General features: G+C 44.6%; 1 protein-coding gene across 4 annotated transcripts in view; it reads right to left on the reverse strand.

Annotated features, from left to right (window-relative positions):
• The window catches only part of YEATS2 (YEATS domain containing 2), a 1,971,885-nt gene that overhangs the window by 1,446,848 nt on the left and 512,898 nt on the right, over positions 1 to 12,139 (reverse strand). For all 4 annotated transcript variants that reach the window (XM_069617830.1, XM_069617832.1, XM_069617831.1 and 1 more), the window contains 2 exons: positions 9,281 to 9,392; positions 6,839 to 6,883 (listed from right to left, as the gene is read on the reverse strand). In XM_069617830.1, coding sequence (XP_069473931.1) covers positions 6,839 to 6,883; positions 9,281 to 9,392 — 157 coding nt within the window. The remainder of the gene's footprint in view (positions 1 to 6,838; positions 6,884 to 9,280; positions 9,393 to 12,139) is intronic.

The following is a 12,139-nucleotide window of genomic DNA, read 5'->3' on the forward strand; positions in this document are numbered from 1 at the left end:
TCCTAATGCATTGAGGGAGTTGGCAATTTGTAGGGCCCGTTTATCCAAAGGGTCATTGAATCCTAGGTTAAAATCACCGAGGAGTAATACTTGGGAAGTAGGCTTGAGATTGCTGGCAAGTATATTATGTAAGTCCTCCTCGAAAGTTCCAGTGGGCCCAGGAGGTCTGTATATTACATGCATGGTGAGTGTTTGGGTATTATTTAGAGGGTGTTTGATAGAGATGAATTTGCATGATTGCAGGGTTTGAGGAGAGGCTATTCTCATAGATAGGCTTTCTCTGGAGATGATGGCAATGCTGCCGCCTCGAGAGCCATCACTATCTTGTCTAGAGATGGTGCATCACTCCGGGATGGCTAGCATAAGAGCAGCACCTGCAGCGTCATGTAGCCAAGAAGTCCAGGTTGTCTTCTATAATTAAGTCTGCTATATCAATCGCATTAGCCACCAGAGACCTTGCGTTGAGGAGGGCTACTTTGAGAGGCTGATTATCTGTTTTGACTCGCATTGGGCGAGGAGGGGGGTTGGTAGGAGCTATGCCCTTGGGGAGTGTAGTGGTCTGAGTAGCAGTGGCAACGGGAACGGGTGGGGAGATAAGGCAGTGAAAGATGGCTTTTTTATTGGTGGGAGGTAGAGATCTGGTTAGAGGATCATATACTTTAGGAAGTCTGGCAGGCGGTTTGAGGTTTCTGTTGATCGTAGTACATTGGAGCGTGGTGTAATCCCCTATAGTTTTGCACAGGATGTATTTGGGGCGCTGGGGGCTACTATGGTTAAGAACCATGGTTGGTAGGTTGAGAAGGTATGGTCTATTCTCTATTGGTATACTTCCGATAGGAAGGACTGTGAGGATGCCGGCAAGGAATTGTAGGGCAGCAGGTAGTAGGATAAGGTAGGTGGTACGATGGCCCGACATGTTTGGCAGTGTATCAAGAAGTGAGGTAGTTTAACACAATATACAGAATCTAATAATGTGAGATGGATGATGCTAAGTGCAGTGGGACCAGACAAGTGTGATTCATTTGGGTGAGGCAAAGGGAGGAGGATCAAGACACCAGGTGGAGGAGGAAGGGCCGTGTCGCAGAGCATGGAGGAGAATTTTCGAGCGTGTGAGGTATTGGTTACTGAGGTCAAGTGGTACTTGGGTGTGAGTGCATGCAAGGTGAGTGAGATGGGACGGGAGTGTGATTGAGAAGGGTGGCTGAGAGAGTGAAAGGAAGGGGGTTGTAGAGAAGGTGTGGGTATAGTCTAGAGAAGTAGGAGGAGAGTGGGTTGGAGTGGTAGTAGAGTGAGAGTGGTATTGGGCGGAGAGTGCAGCAGAGAGTTGAGGTGGAGAGTTGTAGCGAGCAGGGGGGGAGAGTAGCAGTGAGCAGGAGAGTAGGAGAAGTGACCAGAGGGAGAAAAGTGTAGTCATGAGTAGAGGGAGGAGAGTGTAGCAGTGAGTGGAGAGGGAGAGCATAGTAGTGAGTGGAGAGGGGTAAAGAGTCATAGTGACTGGAGGGGGGGAGAGTAGTAGAGAGTGGAGTGAGAGAGTAGTAGAGAGTGGAATGGGTGAGAATAGTAGAGAGTGGAGTGGGAGAGAGAGTAGTATGATCAGATGGTGGTGATAAAGAGTGAAGAGGGAGAGCGAGAGAGAGAGAGAGCGAGAGAGAAACATCAGTGGGATAGAAGTGGGCCTGTGATGGAAAGAAGGGAGAGATGGTGGGAGGAAAAGCAGGGTGGAGCTTAGGAGAAAGGGTAAGGAGACCGAGAGAAGTCTAGAATAAGGAATATAAGGGCACAAGAGGACAGGGCAAGGGGAGTCTGTGCATTTGAGTAGCACTTTGTCTGCCTTTGTTACTATTCTGATTTTCTTTGGTACCCTTTGATACGAGTCACCTATGATTTACCAAAGGGAGTCAGAGAGAGAAGGAATTCACTTTTAGGCTACCACAACTAAAAAGGCTGACCATAGATAATTGGGGCTACCAATCTCTAGTGACAATTTAGGGTTTAGGGACACCTGACTACGGAGGGAAATGCTGATAAGAGAGAAGGTCTTTAGTGAGCCCCTGTTCAGAATCTTCAATAAAAACCCTTGAACCTTCTTTGCAAGTTGGTGTGTTCTCGAGGCCATCTGGTACACAGGAAAAACATTTACAAGTCACTTAACATAGTGAATCTTGCATCAATGGGACCTCACTGGGAGAGACTACGGGACAAAGACTCCAGTTCCTGTGAGGAATTCCCTAGACCATCCACCATAGTAGCATACCTGAGACTATCAGATATGAAGAACATTATACAATCCAGAGACTTGGCTGAAGACAAAACTAAAATATCTCATTATGCACAAGGAGGATATGTCTCTTTAAGGAGAGACATACATTAACCGAGATGAGGAGGAGAGCACAGCGAGAAGAAGCAAGGCAGAGAGAGAGAGAGAGAAGAGTGTATGCAGGGGAAGCCCCCTGAAATGAGATGCCTTAAGGAGGCTGAGCCGCGTAGCATGAGACTTTCAGAACAGTCCTGAGCATGAAAGTGAAATGCCTAAGGCCCAGCGTTTGCAAGCAGAGAGAAACCGAGAAGGGAATCATTATCCCGGTGATGGCATGACCACGACGACTTCATGGTGGGCCGCACACCCATCGAACAGCGCCAAAACCACCCAGTTGGAGAGTCAACGAGACGCCCTGTGACCCGCATCCAGACCCGGTCGCGAAGAGAGAGAGGACCAATAGGGGGGCATCATCAACAAGGAGAAGCATGAGTTCTAGAGCAGAGATGGAGAGCCTGAGCGAGCACGAAAGTGTTCCCCCGCAGATACAGAGGTAACAGGGAGAACGGGAGGCCACCGGGGCATCGTTATGAAGTAGGAGAAACTTGTCCCAATGAAATGAAAAGATACTAAATCTAAAGCCATTGAAGTGGAACTGTGTTAATGTGACCAAGAGAATAACAACTAGGTCTGAAAGAGAAGGTATTAAAAACTGAGCACAAACACATTGGGAGGAGGGGAAAATATCCCATGGTTTAAGAAGTCCAGAGTGGAAGAAACCAGAGAGAGAATTGTATAAATATGAATGGTAAGGGAAATCAAGTAAACCAGATAAGAGAAAAAATAATGACTATGGCAAAATATCTTACTGAAGAGAAATTTTGACTAGGAAGAGACTGACATAAGAGATCATCAGAGGGGAGAGCTAGTCCTAATATCATTTTAGTTTGTTAAAACAGTGGTAGGGTCAGTTAGAACTATTTTGGACCGTGGACATATTAATTTGGGACTTCCCGATGACCGACTAGCACCTTTAGTTATTAATATAGGCTGGGATACCCCGCTAGCAGTATGGAAAGATACGCCTTATCTTTATTACACCAGTAATAATGTCCTCCAAGTGTCCACATCCTTTGTCTGACCCGCCACAAAGGAGAGAACAGGGGTCAGATTCTGGCATGAGAATGAAGGAAATGCCTTATCAACTTGACCTGCCCCTGGGTTAGTCTTGGATCTGGAAGAAAGGAGAGAACTTAACTATCCTTGGGTAAATTGTTGTTGAACTTTTAAATAGTTCAAAAGTAATCACAACCACAAGCCCATTGCATCCTTTTTAAAGAAAACTCATACCTGTGAGAAACATCGTGTTTAACTTTTGCTTTTGGACACAAGGCCCCTTTCATCTTAGGATTTAGACTTCTAAAGTTAGGATATTGTACTTGTGACTTGATCCATCATATTTGTCTGTATTAACTGAATTATTGTGCGCTATCCTGTGTGGACTGTGACTAATCGCAGGATGTCAGTGCTTCCGTAGAGGGAGCCCCTTCCCATGAGGTCCGGGAGGTGGGCAGCTACCCAATAGTCCCCCTGGGGGTGATACTCAGAAGGTGGATCTCATGGGAGAGGGAAGCCCCCTATGGGCCAGTGACGACTATTGTGCGAGAACGGGGTATCCATCGAACACCTACACCTCCTTTTCACCCCCGCTCTATCCACCTCTACCCTCATATCCCATATCAGTATATGTATAACATATAACATGCAGGAAGTCAAAAGGACTGAGACAAGGAAGAATAGGGGTAACTATCATGAAGATCTAGGCCAAGAAACTGACGAGGAAGAGGTGTGGATCCACAGGGATCAAACAAAAGAACTTGAGTGAACGGTCTAGTCTCCAACTACAGACCATATTGGAAACAGACATAAAAAGTGACAACAGACTCACCCGGATGTCAAATGCTCCGGGGAGGGATCAGTGATCGTTGATGAGAGCAGCAGGAGCAGAATCAGGTGTGGGGACGCTGAAGTGGTGGTCTCCACCGGACAAGCTGGGTGAACCGAGAAACTGGTTGGGGAAAGCGCCAGTAGTGCAGCACTGCGGGACCATGCGGTCCAGCTGGGAGAGACACGCCGAACAGGGTCAGAAGCCACGGAGGCGCTGCGACAAGCCGTGAAGAGCCCCAGAGTGCAGGCCATGCAGAAAAAGACACAGGGAAACACGCAATCAACCGGCGGCCTGCAGCCAAGACCCTAAAGGGATTTGGGTGGCTGAGACTATGGTTGGGGGTCCCCAGAAGGGACATGAAACCCTAAAAACCACAGTGTATGGAAAGGGGGGGAGAGGATAACCCCTACGGGACCTTAAAAGAAACATTTACAGGAAAAGGACCCATCGTGTAACAAGAACATCTAACCTCCTTTGTGACAGTACTTGAAGGGAAGGCGACCTAGGGCTGTCGAATCAGAGCGGAGAAGGTGAAGAGAACTGTGAGAATAAGACATAAGAACACAGTACTTGGCAAGAGAGTAAACCAAATCTGCATGAGAGAACAAGAGGCCGTAAAGAGAACTGTGAGAATAATGTAGATGAACACAGAACTTTGCAGGGAAGGCAACCAATTCTGTGTTTGGGACTAGCAGACCGGATAGAGAAGGAAACCAGATCTGCCAACCATGGTCATGGATCAACCAGAGTTTGGAGAAGCATCCAACCTACTTGTCTTCATCGCAGTTCCTGGCAGAATGAAACCAGGTCTTCCAACCAGGGTGTGGGTTCCCAGAGACAGAGAAGAAGCCCGAGAAAGGTTGGGCGGGTGAAGGGAGACCTTTCCCCACCAGTCGCTGAACTGTTTTAAAAGCATGAGGAAGGCTGGGGAAGGGAGTCATTCCTCTGGACTAGGAGGCCTCCTTTTTATTTAGTTTAACAGAGTGTGAGGGATAGAGATAGGATTCAGATATAGGACTTTTGCTTTTGGACATCCTGACTAAGACATTAGTATTTTGGTTGAGGTAGAGAAATAATTTTCTCACTTAAACGTTTTTGCCAACCACAATGACCCCTCCGTGTCAGAGTCTTACTTTTGCACCCTTACATGATTCTTTGAGAGCTCCAGGCCCTTCTCACAGTCTCCAGAGACCTACCCTTGACTTCTCATCCACGCACCTTGATTGGGATTTAGCTAACTTCTCAGAGCTCCCTGGTGATCAGAACTACGGTGGCCCCAACAATCTGTCCACCAGGCCAGACAGATATGAGGTTTTCCTTTGCCACCTTGTTGTAGTCCATGCCTTGAGGTGCTCCTTCATTTATTTTTCTACCCAAGCCCATACCTCTTATTTTCTCGTCTTTCTTTGCAAGGGTGCTAATCTTTCTTCACTTTCTTTAGCAACCCCAATTCATGTCTGTACAATCTCCCCTTATGGGCTGAAAGTCCCAAACCTAGGCTAAATTGCAAGATACCAACTGTACCAACTTTCTGTGCTATGATTTTAGCAATTAAAAAAATGGGGACAAGATGACCTATAGAAAGTTATTTTATCTAACCCGGCCTCCCCTCCAGATTCTGTGGTATGCCGTGAGAGTCTAACTACTTCTGGGTCTTGGAGGTTCTGGAAGAGTACTCTTATGGAAGAGCTGAACAGCTTTGATACGTCTGTGGATTTTGATGCATGGCTGGTGCCATTTGAAATCTCTGCTGAGAAATACTTCTCCCATACTCCTGAAAAAAGTCGTTAAGTAGCCCAGGTGCTTTTGGTGAGTCATTGGCCCAATAATAAAGTGAACTGCTCCTCACAAACAGACTTGTCCTTAAGGCTGGTCGATAATTACGGTCATATTTCGGAGTCCATCGAGTTGACTTTAGCCTTGAGCATACATTACCATCTGAAGAAACACCACCACCTCCCTCTCCTTAAGGATGCAAGCAACTACAGAATCATTGCCCCTCTCCTCATGGGCCCGTTACTATTGCTGTGAAAGCAGATTTGGTTGGTTATCAGGTGCTCATGATTTCTAGACCTGCCAATTTAAGGAACCTGCGCCTAAAGAAATCTAATATGTCAATGCCTAATGAGTCTATTACAACTCTGTTCTTGGACCAGAGAACCTTTATTATCACCAATGCCATGAAACCGGCCGGGAGAGAACCAAAGGATGCCCTCCAAAACAAAGTTCTTGCTTGGCTTCGTGCAAGATCTGGGCCCGAGGTTGTTCGCTGTTCTGATTTGAAATTTCTGCACAGGATAGAACTGGATGACTGGTGTGCCCAGGGGAACAGGGACTGCATAGTGGTGGGTTGTGGAGCTAGTATCCTCCCCCAATACCTGAGACTGTGTAATTATCTGCCCATGGGATAGTCGAACCTTGGTCTTGTAGGCTGATACCGTTTCTTTTCCATCTGTAGTATTGAATTGATAGGCCACCATTGGGGGATTTTTTTTTTTGCCCATGTGGTTGCGTTGATATGGTTTGTATTAATCTATATGTCTGTATTACTTCTAAGTTATGTTTCTTTGTAGCGCTTTGAGGCCCATGGACAAAAGGTGCTTTATAAGACATTTAAATAAATACATGCATACCGTTTCAGCACCAAGTGTCTGCAAACCAGTGTAGGTCCGGTCCAACTGCAGGAAACAAATAAAATAAAGTCAATTAAAGCAAATACTGAGTAGAAGAGAAATTAGAACACACTCCTCCCTGACAAATACTCCGAACAAACAAGCTATGACTAATTTCATAATAGGCGAAGATTCTAGAAATAATTCCATCACGTATACAATTCACACAAACACAAAAGTGAAACAACAATTCAAGGAATAAGGCTTCCATATCAAAACTATCCCATGATAAATATGGAATATGTTAAACGTATGAAACCAAATGCAGTAAGGACAGCTCGAATACCAAAAAAGATGCCAATGCATTGAGGCATGTAGTGTTTAAGGAATCCTAAGGCAAGGTGGGTCTAATTGGGGAGATGTTAGGACCTTTTTTTTTTTTAAAACAGGATTTATAGAACTTTAAAGTAGAATTAAAGCATCAGCCTTTCATACATTTAATTATTCAAATTAATATGTAATCAAAAACATTTTATCCTAACATTAAAGTATTTCCCATTTCTTAGATTTATACATGGAAGGTCTAAAGATGTACTGGACAACTGACCTAATGCAACATTTACATAACAGAAAGCACAGAGCATATACCGATAACTGAAACAATAAAGACCATGCAATGAAACAGCCAATTTTATTCACCAGTCTGACCCGTTTGCTCACAGTAACATTGTATATGAAATTGTTGCTCATTGCTCACAAAAGGCTGGGGATCCCTTCCTTGCCTACAGGTACGAAGGCTTTTTCTACAACTGAAAGGCATACTCCTCTCGCTGAACTATCTAAGCCAAATACATCAAAATATAGTGCATAAAGGTTCTCCTGTCTAATAGGGACACTTGTCTCCCTCTGGATCTCTGCTTTAACTACAGTTTTGGGGATATAGCACTCAACACATTTCCTGCCTCTCCAACACACTCTGGGATAATAGTGCTCAGTCAGATATTTCTAATCCATGCATTTAGTTTCCAGGTCAGTTGAGAATAGTGTCAAACTCACTTTGCCATAAGGGATATAGCACCCTGCTCACTTTGCCTTTAGGGATATAGTGCCCTGTTCACTTACAGTCCTACAGATATTATCACCTTCTGTCGGGGTCTCTGCTTAAGCCTTAGTGAACTCAAGCCACTCAGCTATCCATAACCTGTCAAACGTGCCTAGGCCTTCCAGCCTTCCCAGTTCACTCTTGGGTCTGTTAGCTCTCTCAATTACTTTGGCTTTTTACAGTGGTCCAGCCTCCCCTGCCCTCTCGTCTCTCACTCACTAAAGTCTTTCACTCCTTCTGGGGTTCCTTCTGCCTTTACATTCTACCCCTCTTCGGAGGTCTCGGTGCCCTTTGCTTTGTACAAGACACTGAGCAGTCTTTACTTCAGAGGAGAAAGAATCTAATTTGTTTTTTGTCTGAGCTTTAGCTTAAGAGTTCTGACTGGTTTCCGGCCTTAAAGAGCCTCTGATGTGTCTTCCTTGTGTGGTATGGAGTCTTTGCATGGCCTAGTGGGCAAAATGGGGTCTAGCGGATGTCCCAACTTCCTCCTGCAACTCTGCATTTGCTCAAAGTTCACATTGGTTAGTGGACCTTGACTACAGTCCAAATGCTCACACATTCATAGCATTTCAATAACGAGCATGGGTCCTTCGGTGCGAACAGACCATCTAGATGTTCTTAAAAATCTGATACGTATGGTGACAACTGGCAGACATGAATGTGGCTGTTCACAGGCATCCCTGAAGGCTTCATTTTGTTCTTCCACACAATGGTTCAACTATATTACGACTGCCTCATAAAAAGGTGTTACATTCAGGGAGAGGTACAATGAAGCCTTACCCTAGCAAATATTTAACCCATCGATCTGATGGAGCAAGGTGTACTCTGAACTAAGTGGAGGGCTCTGAAGATCCCACCTTTGTCCTCCATCAGGTAGATCAGGCCACTGGCATGAGGTCCTGGTAGGCTAGATTTTTAAAATCTGAATAATTACCCTTAGCTTGTAGGATTGGGTAAAGACAAGGACTTCATCACACCTCCCAGATTCAGACCTCTGTGTTACCATTTGTGTACATGTTTTAGAGGTCCTGATGATAAGAAAACCCCCAAGTGTAGGACCATCATGCGGTTTAATTACCTAAAAACATAAACCCTCCCACATACATTAGGCAAAACTGTCACCCCACAATTGTGGCAAGCATGCAAAACTACTGCTCATAAGAATAACAAAGGAGACAACAGCTGGGTATGTCAGGTTATAAAATTAATCTAGGGGAACAGTTTCATGTTTGAGCTCTGATGAAGACAAATCCGGGAATGGGGGGCAAGGACTGGGACTGTTGACAATCTTGGAGAAATACCGGTTTGCCTTTAGAAGATGTTGTCTCAAACTGTTTCAACCAATGAATAATCATCATTACCTTCAGGTTGTGTATGATGTCTATTCTTTTGTTCTGGCTGTCCTTAAAATGAATTTGCACCCGCACTGGAAACTCTCCCCAGCCTCGTCGCGTCAAATGAAAAGGAGGTTCACTAAAAACAAAAAACAATTGCATAATATTACCATGTATAAAGGACTTCTGGCAATTATCAAAGTCACAGGACCATTGCAAAGTAGCAAATATTAATTTCTTTTGTTTTTTAAAAACTTTGATTAAACAATATGCCAATTACAAAGGCAACGAACTCCAGTGCATTCCTCACTTTATGGTTGCATTAAATGAATGTTCTGTTGGAGCACCTTAAGGACATCTTGCAATTAATTGTGTGATATAAATCTGAAGACCAATTAAATAGCAATCCGTCACATCTTTGCCAAGTGCATTAAGATATCTACTAAATACAGCCTATCTTATTCATGCTAAGTGTAGAATATCTACAAGACACCCACAGGGTCACATATACCCTCCCTGGAGTTCGGTTCCATACAGTGTGAGTTTTTTTTGTAAAGTCCACTTTGAGGATCATAATCATACACAAGAGGCCACAAGGTCTTCAGGGTAGGAGGCAAGTAGAAAATACAATCTCAGACATTTCGGGATGGGGGGGATGAGGACATGGGAAATCACTGTTAAAATGATTATCCAAAATTAGCCCTGGTGGGGGGATTTTTGGAGGCCAGGGAAGGGAAGGGACAAACGTTAGCCAAACCCAATCGAGGTAGGGTAGCAGAGCAGCAAGGCTTAGTCTTAGGAAGGGTGTGAAAGTGGTCTAGGGCTAAAATGAGTCCACACAGAGACCAGTAATTCCAGTTAGACCAATAAGTATAAAAAAACATTTATTAGGCCTTTAGTTACACACGAAGCTCGAAACCTTCAATCAAATATATTCAAAAATAACCTTATACAATGACATATATTTATCATTAGAACACACTAGAGGTGTTTGCAGGAAGCTGATTGGTCAATCTGCGGGCTATACGCACTGGTATACCCCCCCAGATTGATTCCAGCCCGTAGTTTGGGCTGCAAGGAGTTACGAGATCCAGCAGAGCTGCCTACAGCAGTCGACGCGTTGGTCAGCGTGTGTATTCCGGAATGGAAAGAGTTAACTTTCCGCTCCGAAATACACATTCCTAGACCAAGGTGTGCACGTAGGCTCACGGACAGGAAAAAAGGAAACCAAAGCAATGGGAACGCTTTCCCAGCATCACGCTCACGGACATTAAGTTATGAAATAAAAAAAAAGCAAAGGAAACGCTTTTGCAGCGTTTCAAATGAAAAAGGGGCTGACATGAGCTGCACTGCAGCATAAGGGGGAACAAATAGAAAAGTTTAAATTTAGCAAACAAATCAGAGGAAATGTTGCAGACATTTGTGGACGTTGCAGAGAAAAAATAGTAAATGAATTGGCTGCTGAGTGAATGTATGCACATGTGGAGCTTGTAGAAGTTTATTAACTTGCATGTTTGTGTGGAGTAAGTGGTGCCTAACATTTGTGTAGTGGGGGGGAGGGGGATAAAGCACACCTAAAGTAAACATAATTAGAGTAGGGGGCAGGCATACCCACACCAGATTCCACTTTAGTATGTTACTCCTCCCGCCACCCTATAAAAAAATGAAAATGAAACGTGTTTAATGGAAGTACAAAAAATGTGTGCAACATTTATTTACCATTTTTGCAATTTTTTGTACTTCCATTAAACATGTCTCATTTATTCAAGTTTAATTAAACGGTGAGGGTGTTCTAATAGCTTTATAGACCTGAAGCTCGGCCCGCACCAGGCGTTATGGTCCCTACATGAACTTGGTCTTCAGGGCCCATAACGCCCGGTACGGCCCTCGCTGCAGGTCTATAAAGCTATATTAGGAGAAATAAAATAGCAAACAAATGCATTAAGCAATGTCAGGTTATTCAAAATAATGCGGTGAGGACCATCACAGGCAAATCCAAAAGAGCGCATATCACCGGCGACGGAAAACATTTTCACTGGCTAGCAATAGAAGATCGCATTACTTTTAAATCCCTGACGCTAGTCCATCGTTGTTTATACGGGGTTGCCCCCTCATACTTAAAGAAGTTATTTACAAAGCCGCACTCAAATCCAGAAACCAAGGTCTTCTGAAAGTTAGCCTGTCTAAAAAAGCCAAGGGTCTAGGCAGAGCATTGTCCACCAAACCAATCACCAGATGGAACGAGTTGCCTGGCCACCTGAGAGTAGATTCAAACTACTTAAGTTTCAGAAAGAAACTCAAAACCTCCCATTTCAAATAAAAACTCACAGACCACTTGATTCACACCTTGTCCCCAACATTTCTCTGACACTACAGCCTTTCCATGTTTGTTGTCCTGTTATCAGATGTCATTGTGTACAGGTAAAGCACCCTGATGCCTGCAGGCTCCGGCGCTACATAAATATATTAAATAAATAAATAAACAGAGGAAAGCACTCGGGTGCATAGAAATAGAATGAGTACCCGGCAAGCATCATTGTTACAGCACCCACAATTGGCTGTAATGTGGGCGTTAAGAGCCTGTGAATCCCTTACCTCAGCAGGTTTCTGCGCTTCTGCCCGCAACGTAAACACAACCCGCATATCTTATTCAGCCGCAATGGAAAGGGAGAAGAGACTATGGGCCTCATCACAAGTTGGGCGCCAACCCCGGCGGTATTACCGCCGGGGCTATTAGCCCTACCGCCAAACCCTCCTGCCGCTATTAGCACCGGATACGGGTTTGGCGGAACGGCAAGTCCCCATTCCCCTTTGAGCCCATTCGGGAATTTCCTATTCCCCACTGGGCCCAATGGGGAATGTTTGGCGCTATTACCGCCGGCGGTA

Source organism: Ambystoma mexicanum, chromosome 10 (assembly GCF_040938575.1).
Source record: "Ambystoma mexicanum isolate Mex_15411 chromosome 10, UKY_AmexF1_1, whole genome shotgun sequence".
NCBI classification, from domain to species: domain Eukaryota; kingdom Metazoa; phylum Chordata; class Amphibia; order Caudata; family Ambystomatidae; genus Ambystoma; species Ambystoma mexicanum.